The sequence below is a fragment of the Anser brachyrhynchus genome (genome assembly GCF_964034855.1).
Source record: "Anser brachyrhynchus genome assembly, chromosome: 4".
Lineage (NCBI taxonomy): Eukaryota > Metazoa > Chordata > Aves > Anseriformes > Anatidae > Anser > Anser brachyrhynchus.
In genome coordinates this window covers 35,376,000-35,394,280 of record NC_137698.1, presented here as the reverse complement: position 1 = coordinate 35,394,280, position 18,281 = coordinate 35,376,000, and the positions used below count along the sequence as shown (strand labels likewise).

General features: G+C 38.8%; 1 protein-coding gene across 5 annotated transcripts; it reads right to left on the bottom strand.

Annotated features, from left to right (window-relative positions):
- Positions 1–888: 888 nt before the first annotated feature.
- Positions 889–18,088, bottom strand: PRMT9 (protein arginine methyltransferase 9). 5 transcript variants are annotated; one of them, XM_080588627.1, is made up of 14 exons: positions 17,981–18,088; positions 17,570–17,621; positions 16,815–17,027; positions 16,194–16,342; positions 14,696–14,932; positions 13,954–14,121; positions 11,878–11,980; positions 10,674–10,780; positions 8,647–8,839; positions 5,479–5,662; positions 3,503–4,214; positions 1,978–2,131; positions 1,454–1,576; positions 889–1,210 (listed from the first exon to the last, which is right to left on the bottom strand). In XM_080588627.1, the coding sequence occupies exons 3-14, from the start codon at positions 16,998–17,000 to the stop codon at positions 995–997; spliced, it is 2,532 nt and encodes an 843-aa protein (XP_080444753.1). In that variant the 5' UTR covers positions 17,001–17,027; positions 17,570–17,621; positions 17,981–18,088; the 3' UTR covers positions 889–994. The 5 variants fall into 5 exon arrangements, 4 of the variants coding, with proteins under 4 accessions (XP_080444753.1, XP_080444755.1, XP_080444756.1 ...); XM_080588629.1 differs by having other exon boundaries at positions 17,748–18,069; XR_013949867.1 differs by lacking the exon at positions 1,978–2,131.
- Positions 18,089–18,281: the final 193 nt, after the last annotated feature.

Here is an 18,281-nt window from a genome sequence, read left to right as displayed (position 1 = left end):
CTGCAACAGGACTACTCAGTCCCTCAATTTGATACCAGCTAGCCTAAAACATTTACCTAATGGAGGGTACATACTGATCATGCATGCAAGGAGATTCCAGAAAAAAAGTGTTTCTAGATGTCCCTTTCTATAGGCTCTTGTTAAGACAGATCACAGCACCCTGTCTTCTACACAGGAAGGACAGCAATTAACATCGTAAAGAAGCTTAGCTACTGAGCTATCTTGCAGCTCTCTCACTAACAGCCCTTCCTATACCTATAGGGATAGAATCAATGCTTTTGTTAAGTCTTCCATCTGGACAGAAGTTTAAGAGAAGGAACCCATTACGTGCAGTGTAGTGAAATGTAATGCTGCAAGAGTAGTACACAAGTGCTGTGGTGACTGATATTTTTTATCAGCTTTCTCAAACAGAAAAAGTTTAGGCCCATTGTATTGCCAGAAATGAGTCTCTGGAGGACTCTAAATAACATTTACTATGTAACTTGACTTATTCTACAGCACTCCATTATGACTTTTTACAATTGTTTATGTGCAACACTGACTTGTGTTACTGCATCTGGAACATGTAACAGTCTCTTCTGCAAAGGTAAGATCTCAGTACACTTAAATAGGATGCTTTGACTACTGAGAAGTAGAACCAAGGTCTGAGAAACAAGGACTCTACCTTTTGCAGGCACAGCTGTTTACTTCTTTTACTACAGATGATGTGGCCGTGATAGATGTCTGTCCACCTTCTACAGCTGCTCTAATAGCTAGCAATCAGATTTTTTAAATGCGGCGTAGACAGTTCCTTCCCTCAACGCTTGGTAAAATACCCCTGCAGTGCAAGTTTTAGTCCATCAGTAAGACCCGGAAGTCTACCGACTCTATTAAAGCAATAAAATAGCCTTTTGATCAGCAAATAAAATTTAGACTTTAATATAAATTAGCAGTGATGTTATGAACAGTAGATGTATGTATAATTAACCCAAAATCAGTTTACACATGGTATTCTTCATTGTTTAACTGTAATGCTAATATTGCTTTTATGGTGCTGAACATCAAGCACAAGTTCATCTCCAACCTGAACTTGGATGGGCTTATCGAGAACAACTGCAGCTTGTTTCCAGTGTGAGAACTCATCAGATGTATTCAAACTATGCTCTTCATCCAGATGAATGTGATACCAGAAGGGAATTGCAGTGACTTGGCCAGACTTGCAAATTTGTACCTAAAAAAAAAATTTTAAATATTACTCAGTTAACACCAGTTTCAAATCATTTCAATACACTTCAGAGACATCTGCAGGTAAGTAAATTCTGTATTGAAGTTTTCATCCAAGGTGAGTAATAATTGAGAAGTTCTGCAGAATGGCAGTTGAGTGCACTTTTATATATATATATATATATATATATATATATATATACACATACTCTTACACACACACATTAATGTACACATACACACAACTCACCTTCACTTCTCTGCTGGAGCTGTTCAACAAAGGATTCATGAGATCTAGCCTTAATAGTTCTGCTGGCTTACTCAAAGGTACACACGGTAATGTAGAGAGATCTAAATACACACGAACAGGTACCTAGGAGTACATACCAAAACTTTAGATGTTAATAGCCATTAAAAAGTGAAAAGTTGAAGACTAAATTATAATGCAAAAGTTTCTAGGAATTATTGTAACACCTCTAAGAAACAGCCAAAATGCACCCTTCTAATCGCTTCTCAAGCCACGGTCACTGCTCTGTACAGTCACACTGTCTTTCACTGCTCAAAGTTTCTCCCACACTAGTTCTAAGACCAAGTACTTCCTGTTTTCCTTTATCCCGAAGTCCCTGCATGGTCACAAAAGTGTCTCTTTATATCAAAACACAACGAAGAAGTTTCAGCTCTTAGTTTTCTTGCATTTTACAATGAAATTAAACAGCCAGACAGCTGCCTGCAAACTTTAGAACGGTGCTTGGAAGACATCCACCAACTTCATACCTTGAACTGGTTGATAAAAGGGGCTATATTAAACCCAAGAGTTGGTTCTGTTCCTTGAACAGCGCTCTCCAGTAATAGAGACTGTGATTCTACAAGCATCCCATATACCAACACGTACTGTGGGAATATCTTCCCTCCACTGTGAAGTAAACATCTGTAAAATGAAAGATTACACTTCTAAAGCATATAATTCAACAGTAAGGAAAGAACATTACCTACATTTAATAAAGAGACACCAGCTCCTCCACTAAAGTCAAGCGCTCATGAGCATTTGAGTTTGATCCATCTGACCAGACAACTGTACTACACCAAAAAAACAACTTGTCACATAATATTGAACTATAGGAATAAGCAATCTTTCCTCGGTGACACTATTAGAAACAGTGATATTTCAAGATGAAGGTGGCTGGAATTATTCATAGCACCAGCATCTAATACTGAACGACTGGCAGAACTGCTTAATAAACCTTTAAGTCAGGAAGTACTTACTGTTGGGGCACCGGTTCAGGGGCATACACATAGGGAAACAAAATCTGGTTGGCATTTAAGTCAATTTTGAGTGTTTTTTTTTTTTTTTTACTGAAGTTAACAGCAACACAGGAGACAGCCTTTTTTCCCCCCTAAAAAGCCACCCGAGGCTGGTTTCTTGCTACAGAGCACCATATTTCTGAGAATAGCAACGTGACAGATGCTTTCATTCATCATATCAAACAACTCCAATTCAATACAGACTATTTTAGGGCTCCTTTTCTTCTAGCAGGCACCTCTGCATAAGAATTCGGCAGCTAAGTAGTACACCGTATGTGTTTTCCTCCTTGGCTACTTGTAATTCAAATTGGTTGGCATGAAAAGTCAAGAGTAATTTTCCATTTTTTTTTTTTTTTTTTTTTTACAGCAATAGTCTTTCAAATCATCCAAAGATTTATCCAAAAGTTGGAAAGTCACAAACATAAATCCTCTGAAATATCCTGCAGTCACTATGAATGGAGAAGATTCCCTAGTGCCACAAGGGGGAAATAAGCCCATTTCATCACTACACACACACATTATTTCTCTTGCTCTGCAGTCCTTCCCACCCCTTCCTGCAGATTAGAGCTAGCTCTGTTGATGCCTCCCTGGCTGTTCTAACCCTATGAGTTTGTCTTTCAGCAGTACCAGTTTGTGTCAACAACAGCATGACATGCACATCAATCTGGGTGTTTTTTTTAAACCTTGCGCTAAAAGCTACCTCATTTATTTAGCAACACGACACACCTAGCCCAAATCATGTTCTTCCATACAAAAAATAAAGCAGTCTATGAAAGTGAGATCTTGACACTTTTTAAAGATACATGTATACAGTGGTCAGACACCAAAGACACTCTGGGAAATTTACTCCTGAAGTGAGTTCAATTTGTTCAGAAAACAAGCTTTCCTACTCTACAGAAGCAGCATCACAATAATTTTGTGAGTTAGAAGGACCACTTTTCGAAGTCTTCAGATAGTTACAGATTCCTGAAAATACTTTTGTCCATTTATACTGTACCTGGATATTGCAGCCTTTTCCATCACCTCCTGCTGGATTAAACCAGATGTCTCTATAACATCCAAAATAATAATACTCCACAATTTGTCTGATTTGGGTCTCTGTAGTACCACATTTTCATCTTCCAAATGGCTAAGCCAAAATTCTAATGTTTCCTTAGGGAAATGATTAGCTTCTGAAATTATATTAAGGACTGCCTGATGCTGTTCTTTCTCAATAGAACTGTAGGCTTTAACTGGTCCAAGTTTGCCAGCTATAATCGGGAGGATGGAGAAACCTTCAGATACATCTAATATGTACAAAGGATCTGGAACCACATCTACGGAGCTCTTGCTTTGACCTTCTTGGAGGTTCCCCCCACTGCCGTGTCCATCAACATCCATGGACTGCAAGTCCTTGCTTGGATTTAAGGATGACAGAACCTTGGCCATGGCAGCTTTAAAGCATCTGTGGTACGGCGCATTGTTCAGCAGAGCTATTTCCGTAGATTCCAACACACATACTTGACCTTTGCCATCCTGTTTGCTAGTTGTCTGAAGACCAGCCAGAGCATTACATAATTCAGCCTCATTGCCCAAACTCAGCGTGTCATCTCCGTCACTGCAGTCCATCCCACACTCTGAAGTTGAAAAAGAAATCTTCTGGATCTTCAAGTAGCAGTCTTGGCAGCAAACTTCCATCACCACAGTGTCCCCAGCCTTCACAGAATAATCTTGGCAAAACAGCACAAAAAGTCATGTCAATTACTTTACAGCAAACATTATCACTGGAGCAGCCATACAGCACTCTACAAAAAATAAAAAAGCAAAGCATTATCTCTTTTTTTTATTAGTTGTTACTACTGTATACAAAAGAATTGTTCTAGTTGCATTTCTTAGTCTTTGGAGAGATACAGCACAAAGAAGCTCAGGTACATGACACCCTGTAGGCTGGAACCAGCAGCCTTCTAAAGAGGGGGTTCCTCCCAAGCTCAGCAACTCACTAACTGAAATTAGCTCTGGTGTTAACATTTGCCTCGAGCTGTCCCACATCAGACAAATCTCAAAACAAGCCTTTCTGTGATAAACAGGTATTACTGTGAATGTTCTGTCAACAGCAGAGCTAAACAAAACCAAAGAAATTGCTTTGGCTTTAAGGTGTTAAATATTAATATTTACATTTTAATACTTCCTGTAGACAAAGCTGAATTTGTATTTACATTAAAAACAATAGCTACAGTTTAGAAAAGGTCAGACTTCACATAAAATAAACTAGAGCATTTACAGAGCACAGTTCAAGACTGTCTTTGGATACTCTGTGTCTGTTTTAAGAAATGACAAGAAAATCTGATACAGACCAGAATTTCAAAACAAAATAGCTATAGTTTGACAAGCATTTCTTTCAACAGCAATGTAGGCTAAAAGACTCTCCTCCTTCTATAATTTCAGCTGAACCAATCTATGACACAGCTGCCTCTGCTGTCCATCAAAACATGCAAGTGAATGGAAAACAGGTGAAGAGAGAATAGAAGCTGCTGCAAATGACACTAGAACTGCAGAATAGCTGGTCCAATGAAGTTGTATCCAAACTGGATGTGAGCTGTGTTCAGTTTTCTTTTTGTAGCAGAAACAGGTAGCAATTACTACCTCACCTCCCTTTCATATGTCACATCCAGACTATGTAAAGTCAGTCAGCAACCTTACTTTTTGGAGTTGCTCCAAGAAGCATTTGATTCAGTATAGAAAAAAAGAAGTGTTTGTTCTCTCAGACCTTAAGAAGGCCCCTTACCTACTTCACCACAGTCCCCCAGGCAAGACCTGCTGCAGCAGCTGCACACTGCAGTCCAGAAACTTGATCACGAACCACCTCACAGCTACTTGTCATTGACCTTCTAATCTAATTACTGCTATTTCCTAGGCTCTGAGATAAAGTGATTAGCTCAAGAACAAAATGAAGACAAGTTAATGTACTGCAACAAGAAAATCTACAGGACTTACCAGAGAGGCCCTGCACAGGATAGACTGCCTGTTCCCAGCAAGTTTCCTCACTTGGACTCGTAGATAGAGCATGCTCATCGTCAAGCTGTAGCACAAACCATACCACAACAGCATCTAGCATTCCTCCTTCAGTGACTGTCTGATTGAGCTTCCACGGCTTTCTATCTGCAAGGCTTTTCAGCTCCTGACCAGAGTGGAAAGAGTGAATTGTGAGAAAGTTCCTTTCCACACATCAAAAATGGTTTCACTGTAGTCACTACTAAGTTGCTCAAACTGCTGTACCAGCCCATGAGGGCACCCAACAGAAACCCCAAGTTAACAAGCTGCTACAATGCCAATTTTCAGTATTAGTACTCATTAGCATAGGGGATCTCTTCACACAGGAAAGCACAGTTATTGGCACACAGCCTACTTGCATTCATTAGCCATTAATGTACACACACCCGCATCTAAGAATGTATGTGTTTAAAAGCTGGGAACTGCAGGAAAAGAGTTAGGCTGGCAACGCTTGTCTTATGAGAAATAAGGGAGTGTCTCTTACACTGGACTCCAGCCAACCCTTAGACACATACTTTGCTTAAAACCTGCATTTAAATTTAATCAGTTCCAGAAATACTGTATGTAAGCACTGAATTCACTCAGCAGTTCAGCCTGATCATTACAAACACACCAAGTCAAACATCTTTGAGGATGCTTTGCTCTCTGCTACCTAGGCCATTGCCTTTGTGTAAAAAGCTTAGGTTTACACAGTTTTACTACTGGAAAGTACTAGGATCTTCCGGAAAGAGATCAGGTTATGAATTCTCCAGTACTTCCTAAATAGTTTTAAATATCTAACAGGAATTAAGCCATCTTTCATGCACACTTTCTTTTCCCCAGTAACTACCTCCTACTATCAACACTGCCAAACATGGAAGGCCCAGCTCTGATGTCATAAGACAGTTCTGGCACAAACCAGTAACAGGCTATCGATCGCAATGGACCAAAGATTCTCTTAGTCACAGCACTGCACACAGATTTATTGGCTTCCTGAATGGCTCATGTCAACACTGCTCTCTAAATTTCAATCTTAGCAAAATACACAAGGAAAAAGAAAAAGTTCCACTCTAAGAACACGACTAGCTCTCATATGCTGCTTTTTCTACTTTTCCTTTTTTGTTCTTGGCCTGTGTTCTCCAAGAGTTGGTCTACCTCTCATCTCACAATTGAGAGATGGCTGAACAATGCACATGTCAAAGTTACAGGACACTAATTAAGTTCATGATGAGATCTCACTTCTTCAAAAAAAGTGCTTTGTTGGCAACAGCTCAGTTCCTTTAGGGCCTGAAAGGAACAATCAGCTGCAATTACCAGCTGCTAAGGTAAACAATCACTTCCACTCCCAGTGGCACTGATCTGCTGCCAGCAAACAGTACCTGGGCTAGGTAAAAATGTCTGCAGCCTGTAATTATAGCCACAGCTCATTCCCCTGCCTGGGAGGAACCAAGCTGGTGCTGTTAAATACAGCAGTAATAAAGTGACTGGCACAAGTCAGCTGCCTTTTTATTGTTTTGACATGTTATAATTACTTTTCTGATCTTTACTGATATCTTTGAAGCATCCTATAAAATACAGTACAACAGCATTTCTCAAACTGAGTTAAGTCTTTATCTCAGTTCTCTCAAATAGTAGTTAATACAAGCAGAATAAATGCAGCATTCCTTCTTGTTGTTTAAAAGCCACGTTGATAAAATTTATCTTTGAATTTACCTTACTAGTGCTAAGTGATTTTGGATCTAAACTTCCATCTTTAGTTGGTAATTCTGCTACTACTGATAAGCACAGCACACTTTCTTTTTAAAAAAATCCCATACGAGCTCAACACGTTTGCTTGCCTTTTTTTTTTAAGCCATAATGTTAAACATCAGGAGTGGCCACTACAGAAAAAAATACCATTTGAAAGTAACTGAGCACTGTTGAAATTGCCACACTTGCCCACTGACAAAAGTAACAGCAAATAGTAACTAATTATTCCAAATAACTTAACTGCATTTCTTCCCTATACCTCTACTTACATCTTTACCATTTCAGAACAGGAAGACTTGATTAGGGTAACAGGAAATGTCAATGGAGGAAATACGAACTATGGTTTACAGAGTTCTTTACTCTTAAGATTATCTTTACAAGTCTGCCAGCAGACAGAGGCTTAACAGTAGTCATCTCTCAGACATAACAGTTTCTTATTGATGTTAGAAGTAGAAGCAACATCAGGTCACAGAGATCGCTCCCAGTAGTATTCTGAAGAGCCTTGTCTAATTTCATTTTTAACTTCAGGATGTCAGAGAAGCCAACTAGGAAGAGCTATTGATTCAGCACACTGCAACTCCTGGCCAAGCAGTAGCCAAGAATAATTTCATTTATATAACAGAATCTATTTTAAGCTCTGACTCACCACTTCAATGCAAACTCTTCACCATGGGTCAATGAGCAAGAAGCACACTCACCAGAGATCAGATTTATTTTTTAGCATGCTCAGCTGTGAGCAGCTGAGATCCTTGCCATATAGTTCAGGCCTATTTGGTATACGCAAAGATATTCTGTGGAAAATGCACACAAAAAGCCTACTGTGTTTTTAGAAAGCTGTATTACAGAAATGCCATAAGATACAGCCCACAGGAGCTGAAGGGTGGAATCAAACTGATTGAATAGGATATGGTAATTACTTTATCTTCCCTACCATTTACATTCACCCAAACACTTACAGACATTTTGGTACAAGATGTAAAAAAAAGAAAAATCCTCTTTTGTCTTTAAGATTTCTTTGAAGACTCCAACTTTAAAGGAATTAACGAAGTCAGCTCCATAAACCATGCAGGACAGGTCTACTGCATTCTTCCTCCCCTTTCCTGTACTGATGCTGGTGGCTGTTTGATCCAAGGGTGCACTGGTTTAGGGAACTAAACTACATCACACAAAGAACCTACTGCCTTCAAAAGAAGGAAGACTGTCATCTGATCAACCACATTGTTACCACAATGAGACAAATACCAAAAACAGCACAGGATTTCAAGGCAGCACTGCCAACTTTGCACACGTGAAGTGTTGTGGAATTGAACATGGTGAACAAATAAGAAAGACATAGGTCTCGTTTATAAATAGGTTAGCTTTAAAAGATAAAAAAATAATTACCTGCAAATTGTTGAAATCCACTGTCATTACTTGGAAGGGTTCTGTAAGAGGTATGTAGCCTCCAGGAATTTGACTGAGCTTCTCAGTGGTGTAAGGTTCAACAGTTTCCTCTGAACCAGCAAAAGCATATGTTGGACTAAAGAACTGCACTGAATTTGGCAGATGTACACCAGCAACTTCTTGTGTTTCCACTCTGGGGTGGGGGAAGACAGACATTTCATATAATTTGACAAAAAAATCATTCCAAGGCTGGCGAAGTGTTTTTAAAGGCAGAGCAGAAGAATAAAACAAACTTAATATTCTCCTAGAATATTGATTTACTGTTTTGTGCTATGACTCTTGAAAGACAGCTAGTTCAAACTTGAAAAAACAGTAGTACACTGGCATCTTAAAAGTTTTGTGGGAAATTTAAATACATCTTTAGCAGAACTTCAGTCTTCTCACAGGTTTGCCAGTTCATTTGTTCTTCTGAAAGTAAACGTATTTCACATGAATCTGAAACAATTGCTTTAAAGAGAGCAATAATTTCAGGAGAAAAAGAAAGCTGATCAAAAAAAAAAAATCAGTAGAGTTAGATCCTACGGTGATTCTAGAAAACAAGTAATGGGTACAACCCAAGTAATGGGTACAACCAGCATCAGCTATACTAAAGAAACAGTGTTTTAATGATAATTTTAAAATAATAAAGCTACAATAAAACATAAATCAGTATGAAACTTTTTGTGAAAAAAAGAAGAATGAGGAAAGATGCTTTCACACTATTTCATCAGGCATCCTGCTCAAAAAGAACATTCTAAAAAACACAGTTTTGATGCAGACCATGAAGGCACCCAGGGAAATGTGGAAACGTACATCAGAAGGATCCAAAGAGATCTGGATGGCTTAAATTTGAGACGAGGTGAAGTGCTTTACATAAAGATTAACAGCACTTGTTAGGGGTATTGACTTAAGACCACTATAGCTGTTGGAGAAAAAAATGGATCTTAATCTAAAAGACAGAAAATTTAAGAGTGACTTATCTTCTCAGCACATAATCTGTGGAAATCATTTCAGCTCTACTAACCACCAGACCTTAAACTACACTATTAGAATGGACTGTTAATTAGACAATCCAAAGCTACAATAGATTAAGTTTCATCCCATTTATATTTTGGGAGAAACAGTCATTATCATCTTTCAATGCAAAAGACATTTTAGGAGTCATTAGTTATTCACCATTTACAAGAAGGTTCTTCTATGGCCATCTACTATGGGAACTTCTGCCTTCTTTCTGGCTACTGTCCAGGTGTACTGCATTAGAAGAAAGCCACTGATGTGGCCTAGCTGTTTTCCTGTTCCAGTACATGAAAACATCTGTATAAGTCAGCAGGTTTTTTTTTTGTCTGTAATAAGAGTAATCCTAAACAAATTGCATCAAGTCAAAACCTCTTATAGACTGTCTCCATACAGTAATGTTGTTTTAGATTATAAAAACAAGAATAACTATAAAAATGATTGATACACAGCCAGAACTGGTTCCTACAAAGAAACCTGATGGTATGTTAGTTCAGCATTACGAAAGCCACATGCTCAGAAGGATAAGGCTAGGTGGGGTTATTAACACCATGCCTTTACAAGATCCTGTCCACACCTTCTGAAAGCACTAGATCCAGCAATGAGGTATGGAGCAGATTATAAAGAAGGTACAATAAGGATAAATGCCAACTGTTAATACAATAATCTTCAATATAGAAGCTGAGAAGTAGTTTTACTACTATGGAATTATGTTTCTTTAGGATGTGTTAAAGGCATATATTTCAGCATTATTGAAAGTCAAGAGTTTCTAATTAAGTGATCCAGAAAATCCAAACAGGAAGGAGAAAAAAAGGAGCCTAGAGAAGTGTTGGGGAGAGCGGGAACAAACCTCAGTGAGACAGACAGCCATTCAAAATATAAAGAGAACAGTAAATGAAATGTCTTCAGTAAGTCACGAGGCCTTTTTCCAGATAAAAAATGCGGGTCCAAACTGTGCCAAATTTTAAACGTACCTATGATGTCTACGTATCTCTTTGCATTCCACTGCCATCCCAAATATTGTTGCACTTGCAGGAATAACTCTGCCATGGTCTTCAGTACTGACATCTTGATTTTTAGCCTGTAATTTGAATAACATGCAATAAGACCTATTTATATCATTACTACCAAGCCTAGTTTATGCCAGGATTACAGTCAAAACATCAGAAAGTTCAGTGACTGGGAAAAATCTCCAGTCTTTTTCATTCCAGCTGAGCATTAAACCTGTTTCTTACATATGTATTTTAATACATCCACATATTGTCTTTACTTTTCAGTCTACTTTTTCTGTGTAACTCTGAACTGTGTTTTAAACTGTGTTCTATTAGAGTATACTGAAACATTTGAGGGCCTTTTTTACATGCATCATTCCAATACTTAACACTAGAGGTCATCAGTTTCAGTTCAACAGAATACGTAGGTTTCCAACCAGATAAGACTTGTAAAATTCTTATTATTTGGAATCAAGGCAGCATCCAAACAAACAACAACAAAAATCCTTGTATTTCTTAAGGCCTAACAAAAGCCAAAGCAATATGACAGAACTTTGTACGAGTTAACATACACTAGCTAAAAGACAAAATACAAAGAGAAGAAAATAAAATACCCAGTAGATTTGTTCAGTATTCCAAGAAGGATCAAAGTTAGCAAAAATAAAGAGCACATGGCGTATTTATACAACGATGACCAACTCTTCCCTAGTGTTATGGTGAGAAGAATTTCTATCATAATTTAGCATTTTTTTCCTTAACCTAGTCTGTCTTCCTGCTAGCTAGCTAACATCTCAAAAATAAAATCACTAGGTTGCAGAGTTGCAGGGAATTAGTGCCTTTCGCATACACACAAACCCCTTTGATGTTACTTACAAGGAAAAAAATCAACAGTGATCAAGAGTGATCTCTGTATGCTGCTCTTGAAAGGCTGCCTCAGGGAAACATGCATTCAAGTACTTGTCTACTCAGAACAGCAGCTCACAGAAGTACAGTGCATGCAGCTCTCATTACTTTTCAGTCAAGTTCATTCATAGAACCAAACCCTAGAACACTAATTTTTAAATATGAAGTATTCACAAAACATTCCTCATTCGTACATGTGAATGTGCATACAAATGCATTTCTGAATTTATATTGAGCATGAACACAAATAGAAATCACGTTTCCACATACCTATGTCACCTACCTTCGGCTGTAAAAGTAGATGTTCCCAAGCATGTATCAAGCTCTCCACAATCCCTTCTCCAAATAAGCCAGCATCAACAGTTTCTGTAACAACTAAGGAAACTCTAGATAGGAGGAAAAAGACACCATGAAATATAATGCATATTATGCGTGTCCTTTAACGGTCATTCTTTTAAAGAAAAAAATAATGGCCACTCCAATCTGAGATCAAAGCACAACTTCTGCAAGTGTTCTGTAGTTTCAATACAGATGGGCAACTAAATTCTTTTAACAAGTTAATCAAAATGCAGGTAAGAGATAAATATCAAGCAAGAATTTACCATAAAGCTTCTTGGTCAGCGTTTATTAAAAAAGAGTAACTTTTTAGATAAGAAACTAACCCAAATAAGATGTTCCAGCCTGAGACACAGGCAGCAATGCTGCAGAATATTTATCTTCACCTTGTGCAAGAGTATATATGTGCATGTGTTATAGATTTTTAACATTCCTATTTAATCAAAGTGCAATAAAATTACTATGCAGACTAATGAATGCTAAAGTCCTAAATATCCTTTGGATTTAAACTAAAAAGTATGCGACATAAAACATTTCCAGAAGAGTAACAAATTACTCCTGACAGGTGACACATCAGATACACTAAAGAGGATGCATATAGGCAGTTACTACAACTCAGCTGACACAATTAGACAAGGCTTAACTGGCATGCTCATCCATGGCAGCTTCGCTCTTTTGTATTAGAGAGGCTGTACTACCACCACAGATACATTATTGAATGTTAATAATGAGAAGTAAAACAGACCATTTCCTTCCTGTATGTTTAATATGCACCCCTAATAGTGGTGAGCTGGAACAACAGACCAGTGTTTTGCATATGCCAAAACAAAAATCCCCTAGGATTTCCACCTGCTAAAAATTTGCAGATCTTCCTGAAGAACCCTTTTTGAATGGGATAGGGAGCAAGAAGGAGTAGAATATCCTAAGAAGTCTGAATCACATATAATGAGCAGCGTAATGCTGGATCAAGTTTTAATTTGCCAGAAGTCATTCCAAACTGACAGCTTGAAGTCATGGAAGGAAGCCACAAGGATCACCAAATCCAATTCCTAGGTCCATACAAGACCACCCAAAAATCAAAACCTATGTCTGAGAGCACTGTCCAAATGTTTCTTGAACTGTGCTAGGCTCAGTGCTGCGACCACTGCTCTGGGAAGCCTATAGCTCTTATTTTGCTTTAGAATACATTACTTAACACTGCAAAATTCAGCTATTTAGTTTTCCAAAGCACATGGATCTCTGCTATACAAGACAGGTGGGAAGACATATGTATACAAAAATAATGCTCAACACAAACACAAAAACCTATTGTCACAGGACAAGTTGCAACACTCTTCTACTGAGTTTCACTCCAACATCTAAAGCTGCTCTCAATGCCCTTTGGATCTATCCCATGGCAGGGTGCTGACATTCAGTTAGCCCATCCACCACCAACACTCCACATTTAAACCCTCAGAAACCTGCACACATCACATGGCATTTTCTTTCCACTTCAAAACACAGCATCACTTTCTGTAGTGACTAGAAGGGAGAGGAAGTTTTCCCCTCACTCCTTCAGAGGAACAGGCTGACACTTTGCATTTCTGATCTCTCTGACAAATGCAGGAGTTAACATGGAGCTGCAGGGGTGTGGTACATCCCAGGAACAGCCTTCCTTTGTAGGTCCTATCACATACCTCCATCCTATTCACCAGCTGCAGAAAACAAGCCACAGGTGTGTCAAATGATTACTTTCACTGTGTAGTAACCTAGCTTATTTTTTCTTATTGCTGCAGTGTAATTGCATATGCCCCAAAGCTACCACCAAACCAGTCAACTCAATCTGTGAGATCACTGATTTACCATAGAAATTCACGTGATCTCAAAAACATTGTTTATGCACAGCTCTATAAAAAACATAAAACCTTCCTCACATTAGCTATGATTAAGTACCACAGACAAAAAGTTATTCGCTGTTTAGGTCACAGTATATTTTCTTGAATTAGGAGCAAAATTTAAAATACCATAGAGCACAATAACTTACCTTTCAGGTATGTGCTTTGGAATTTCTATATCAAGTGACTTCAAATGCAGAAGCTTGATCTCTCTTTCCATATTATTTGCTGCCACCACATCACAGGCAAGTTCATACATGGTTTTTGATAACTCGCAGGCGTAGACCGAAGATGCTCCTGCCTTTTTTGCAAACATACTGAAAAAAGAATCAGAGCTTTTTCCCCCTCCAGTTTAAATCTTGTCAAGTATGGAAAGATACTGAGTCTTTTGAAGTTCAATTTACAAAGCTGATTCATATTCAAAGGGTTAAACATTTTTCATTAAGTGAAGTAGTTTCTTGTGTAAACACTAATACCACATTAATTGATATCCTGTTGATATGCTACCAACAACAATAGCAGGATACTCCCTAGCTATACTAAGCCCATTCTTTACAGTACAGCATTTTCATTAAGCAGCTTCTGCCTATATCAAGTGATTACTAAGTACTAAGGATTTTAGGACAGAATACTTGACATTAGAACTCCAAAGCCAACATGAATTCTCCAATATATACAGCAATTCTCAGCATTAGAAGTAAACAAAGCCCTCCCTATAAATCAAAAATTGGTTCCAAAAATACAATTAGACAATAACCTCAAGACTCAATGACCTCTGAAAGCTTTGTTTCTTAAGTTGTCTCAACAAAGCATGAAAGTCTTTTTTCATAAGCACACAATTTAGACAAAAGTTTCTAATAAGTTCACATTAAACATGTGCTTATGACATACCTCAATATTCCTGTTCCTGTTCCAATATCAAGGACAGACTTGCACCCTGAGCAGACAGCATTCTCTATTGCTTTTAGGTAAGTAAGATTCCTCTTGGCATCATTGAGCATGATGAAGTGCCAACGTTCCACAAGCCAGTTTGCAACACGGTAAAAATTCTCCTTTGCATCAGCAAAGTCTGGGTTAAGCTTCACTGCTTTGTGAAAATATCCAGCTGCTTCATCTCTAAAGCCCATTCTAATAGTAAAAAATGACAAATAAATAGAAAGACATTCAATTGCCAATTATCTGTAAATATCTACAAGTCTATAAAAAGATCTTAGGACAATGGAAGTATTTCACACTAGTTGGAAAGATCTCTTTAAAAACACTGATATAAAAAAATATTTACAGCTCTACATCAAATCACTTGGAAATGCAAAGGTAGTCAAAAATTGCAGTCTTTATCTGCTATTGCTTTTTTTTTTTTTACACAACTGAGGTTTTACAGAAAGCTTACTGTAACCACATGGCAGCAGCAAATCTGCAGTCTCACAGATTTTGAAGTCACAATAGAATGACACAAAAATTCAAAATTGTCCCACCATATTTAACTTGTGCATACTGTAAAAACAAATTTTGATTTGCCTATGCTTCCGTTAAGTGGCAATTTTAAAATTAAATTGTGAAACAATTTTTTTTAAAGATAACTATAGCATATTCTTAAATCAGATGCACTGAAAAATAAGACCTATGAAATGCATTAAAGTATACATTTTGCTAGCAATGTTGTACGAGTTGCTCCTTAAAATAAGCAACCAGTCAAAACTGTATACCTAACCAAAGCTGCTTTGACCTAGAACCTATGCTTTCCATCCTAAGTTCCAGATGACCTTAACATTCAGAGGAACAGCGAAGCACCATGTGTTTCAAGTTTTGGAGAAAGCAGTAAAAGAATGCCTTTAAGTATTAAATAATAGCATAAGCTCAAACAGTTTAAGAAAAAACAGCCCTACACATTACAGTACACATAACCAGCTTCCTCACTTGAAAGATCTGTCATATGTGACCTCAAGAAGGACCAGAGTCTAGTCAGATCCCTGACAATTACTGCCTTTGCATACTAACAGGATACAATGGAAGATGAACTTCAAAAACTGTAAGTTAACTACAATTACAGTAAACACAGTAACTCTGAACAATTATGGTCTTGTTTCTGTTTAGTAATTTAATGAATTGTTAAAAATACACTTGAAGGCAGCAGTACTATTACTTCAAGCTTTTACTTCAGCAAAAGTGCTCTTTTATACATATAACTGGCTGTGACTACTAAGATTTTAGTATTGGGTACTTAACTTTCTAAGCTAACAAACAACATTCAACATAAACTATGTAAAATTAAACGCTTGCATTTATTTCTTTCGGGCACGTTTTATGTGCTCTGATGAATTTGGTATTCTTTATTAACATATAATATTAAAGTAAGCTTTACAAAAGCTGAATATAGATCACTACAAACCTGAAAAGATGTTCTCCCATACTATTACATATCACTTCATCATTCGGATACAGTTCAAGAGCCTGTTCATAACAGTTAAATAGATCTTGAATCCGTGCTAGAGAATCTAGTTCTTCTGCCCATTTAAAGAGAGTAAACTGAAATGTTTCCTAGAAAATAAAACACAGACCATTGAGTTGACAATAGTTACCAGAAACATCCTGACATGCACCTGAACACACTTCTTTCCCTTAAGGAGCAGCATGCAATGCTCAGTATTTTCCCAAGTTACTTGGGACAACACTTATCACTTGAAGAAGCTAAAGTAAGCTCTCAAATATCCACACTGAATATCATCACCCAGCAACATTATACTAAGAGCCAGCACGTATACTACTGCATGCTATGCTGTACTACAAGCCAATAATAACAAGGGATTATCTTTATTGAACTTAGTTGACACATACTGCACTAGAAGTGCAATTTTCTTCCCACAGAAACATACAACTCATTAAACAAGTTGCTGTCTCTGTTACTATTTTTCTTCTTTTAGAAGACTGAGTAGGAAGATCAATTACAAACAAAAAGTCACAGGCACAGAACATGTTACGTAGCCTCAAGAGAAAATCAAAGAGCACTTACTTTGACACTGGTCTTTAACTCAGGAGCTAAATTCAGTACCAGAAGATAGTGAGCATATGCAGTTCCGTAATCCTGGTCCTCCAGGCAATGCTCAGCACTCTGCAAAGATCGGGAAACCAACTCCCGCCTGCCAGCTTCCTGACCACTTCTGGGGCTCCGACGAAGTTTAGCATTGGAGTTGGGCATTCTGAAGGATGGAGGTACTAGCTCTTCCTAAAACAAACAAGTTACATGTTCTGTAGGCAAAAAGGTTATGCACAAAACTAGCAGACCAAGCAACTTACTAAGAATTCACAGGTATCGAGAACTCTTCCCCGAAATCCTAAGCATTCAGAAACATTCTCATCTTTACACCTTTGACGTATCCATAAACTTTAAAGTAAGTATTCACCATGCAAAACTTAGGTATCAATTGTACTTGCATTATACTAGATCCTACGAACAGCTTGCATTTCTTTCCTTTTCAGAAACTAATTTTTGTAATGTGTGTTTTGGCATATCTCTAAGTAGTTTTGCACACCAGAAACTCACACATTCATAGTTTTCATATCAACCATAAAAACTTCAGGTTAAGACTCTTCCACTTCAGTAATAGCATCCCCATAAACCAAGGGCTTCCAGATAGAGAGCTAGCAAGCTCCCAGTTTACTTTACACGAGATAACACGCTTATTTCTTTCCCTCATGAAGACGTCAGTTAACAGAATCAATACACACCCTTTGATAACTGTTAACACTTAAACTTGTAATGCTTACCTACGTACAAGGGCCTAATAGTGCCTTCAGGATTTTCAGATATATCCTAAAGCTGAAGAGAGCGAACGTTACATAAAGAGGAACCGCAAGAAACACAGCATCACCCTAACAGCTTGCTTAATAAAAAAAAAAAAAAAAAAAGCACCGGCCGCATAAGAAGCAACCGCCACCAACTTACAAGGCAACACGCAAAACCAGCCGGGGCCGAGCAAACCCGCCTGCCGCACGGCTTTGGGGGCCCGGAGGGCAGCAAGAACAGGGCAGCCAGCCCTTACAGGCAGGCCTCGCAGGCCTCACCACCGCCGGGCTGGCGGAGCGAGCCTCAGGGCCACCACCCCAGCGGGCAGGGAGCAGCGGGGAAGGAAGAAACCCGTCCCTTGTGGCCGGGCTGGGCGCTCCCGGGGCCATCACCTGCTCGGTGCCAGCCGCCGCTCCCCAACAGCCGCCAGGCACGCTGCACACCGCCGCCATCTTAGGATCCAGCAGCAGGCGGCGCACAGACGTGCCAGCGCCCCGCCCGCCCCGCTGCGTACTTGGTGGCCGCCCCCTAAGATGGCGGTGGGCAGCTCCACGCCCCACTTGCCTCAGGCCCGCTGGAGGAAGGAGGGAGGTGCGAGGCGTCGGAGGGCGGCGGGGCGGGGTGCTCGCCGACCGCAAAACCCAGTTACACGCCGCAGGATTGAGCAACTCTTCTGCTTCACGAGATTGAGAA

Excerpts from the sequence above, each read along its gene's own strand:
- PRMT9 (XM_080588627.1), bottom strand. The coding sequence starts at position 17,000 with ATGCCCAACTCCAATGCTAAACTTCGTCGGAGCCCCAGAAGTGGTCAG. Across the intron at positions 8,840-10,673 it reads GAGATACGTAGACATCATAG|AGTGGAAACACAAGAAGTTG; the intron begins GTACGTTTAAAA and ends CCCCCACCCCAG. Across the intron at positions 2,132-3,502 it reads GAAAAGGCTGCAATATCCAG|ATGTTTACTTCACAGTGGAG; the intron begins GTACAGTATAAA and ends TTCATTTTACAG.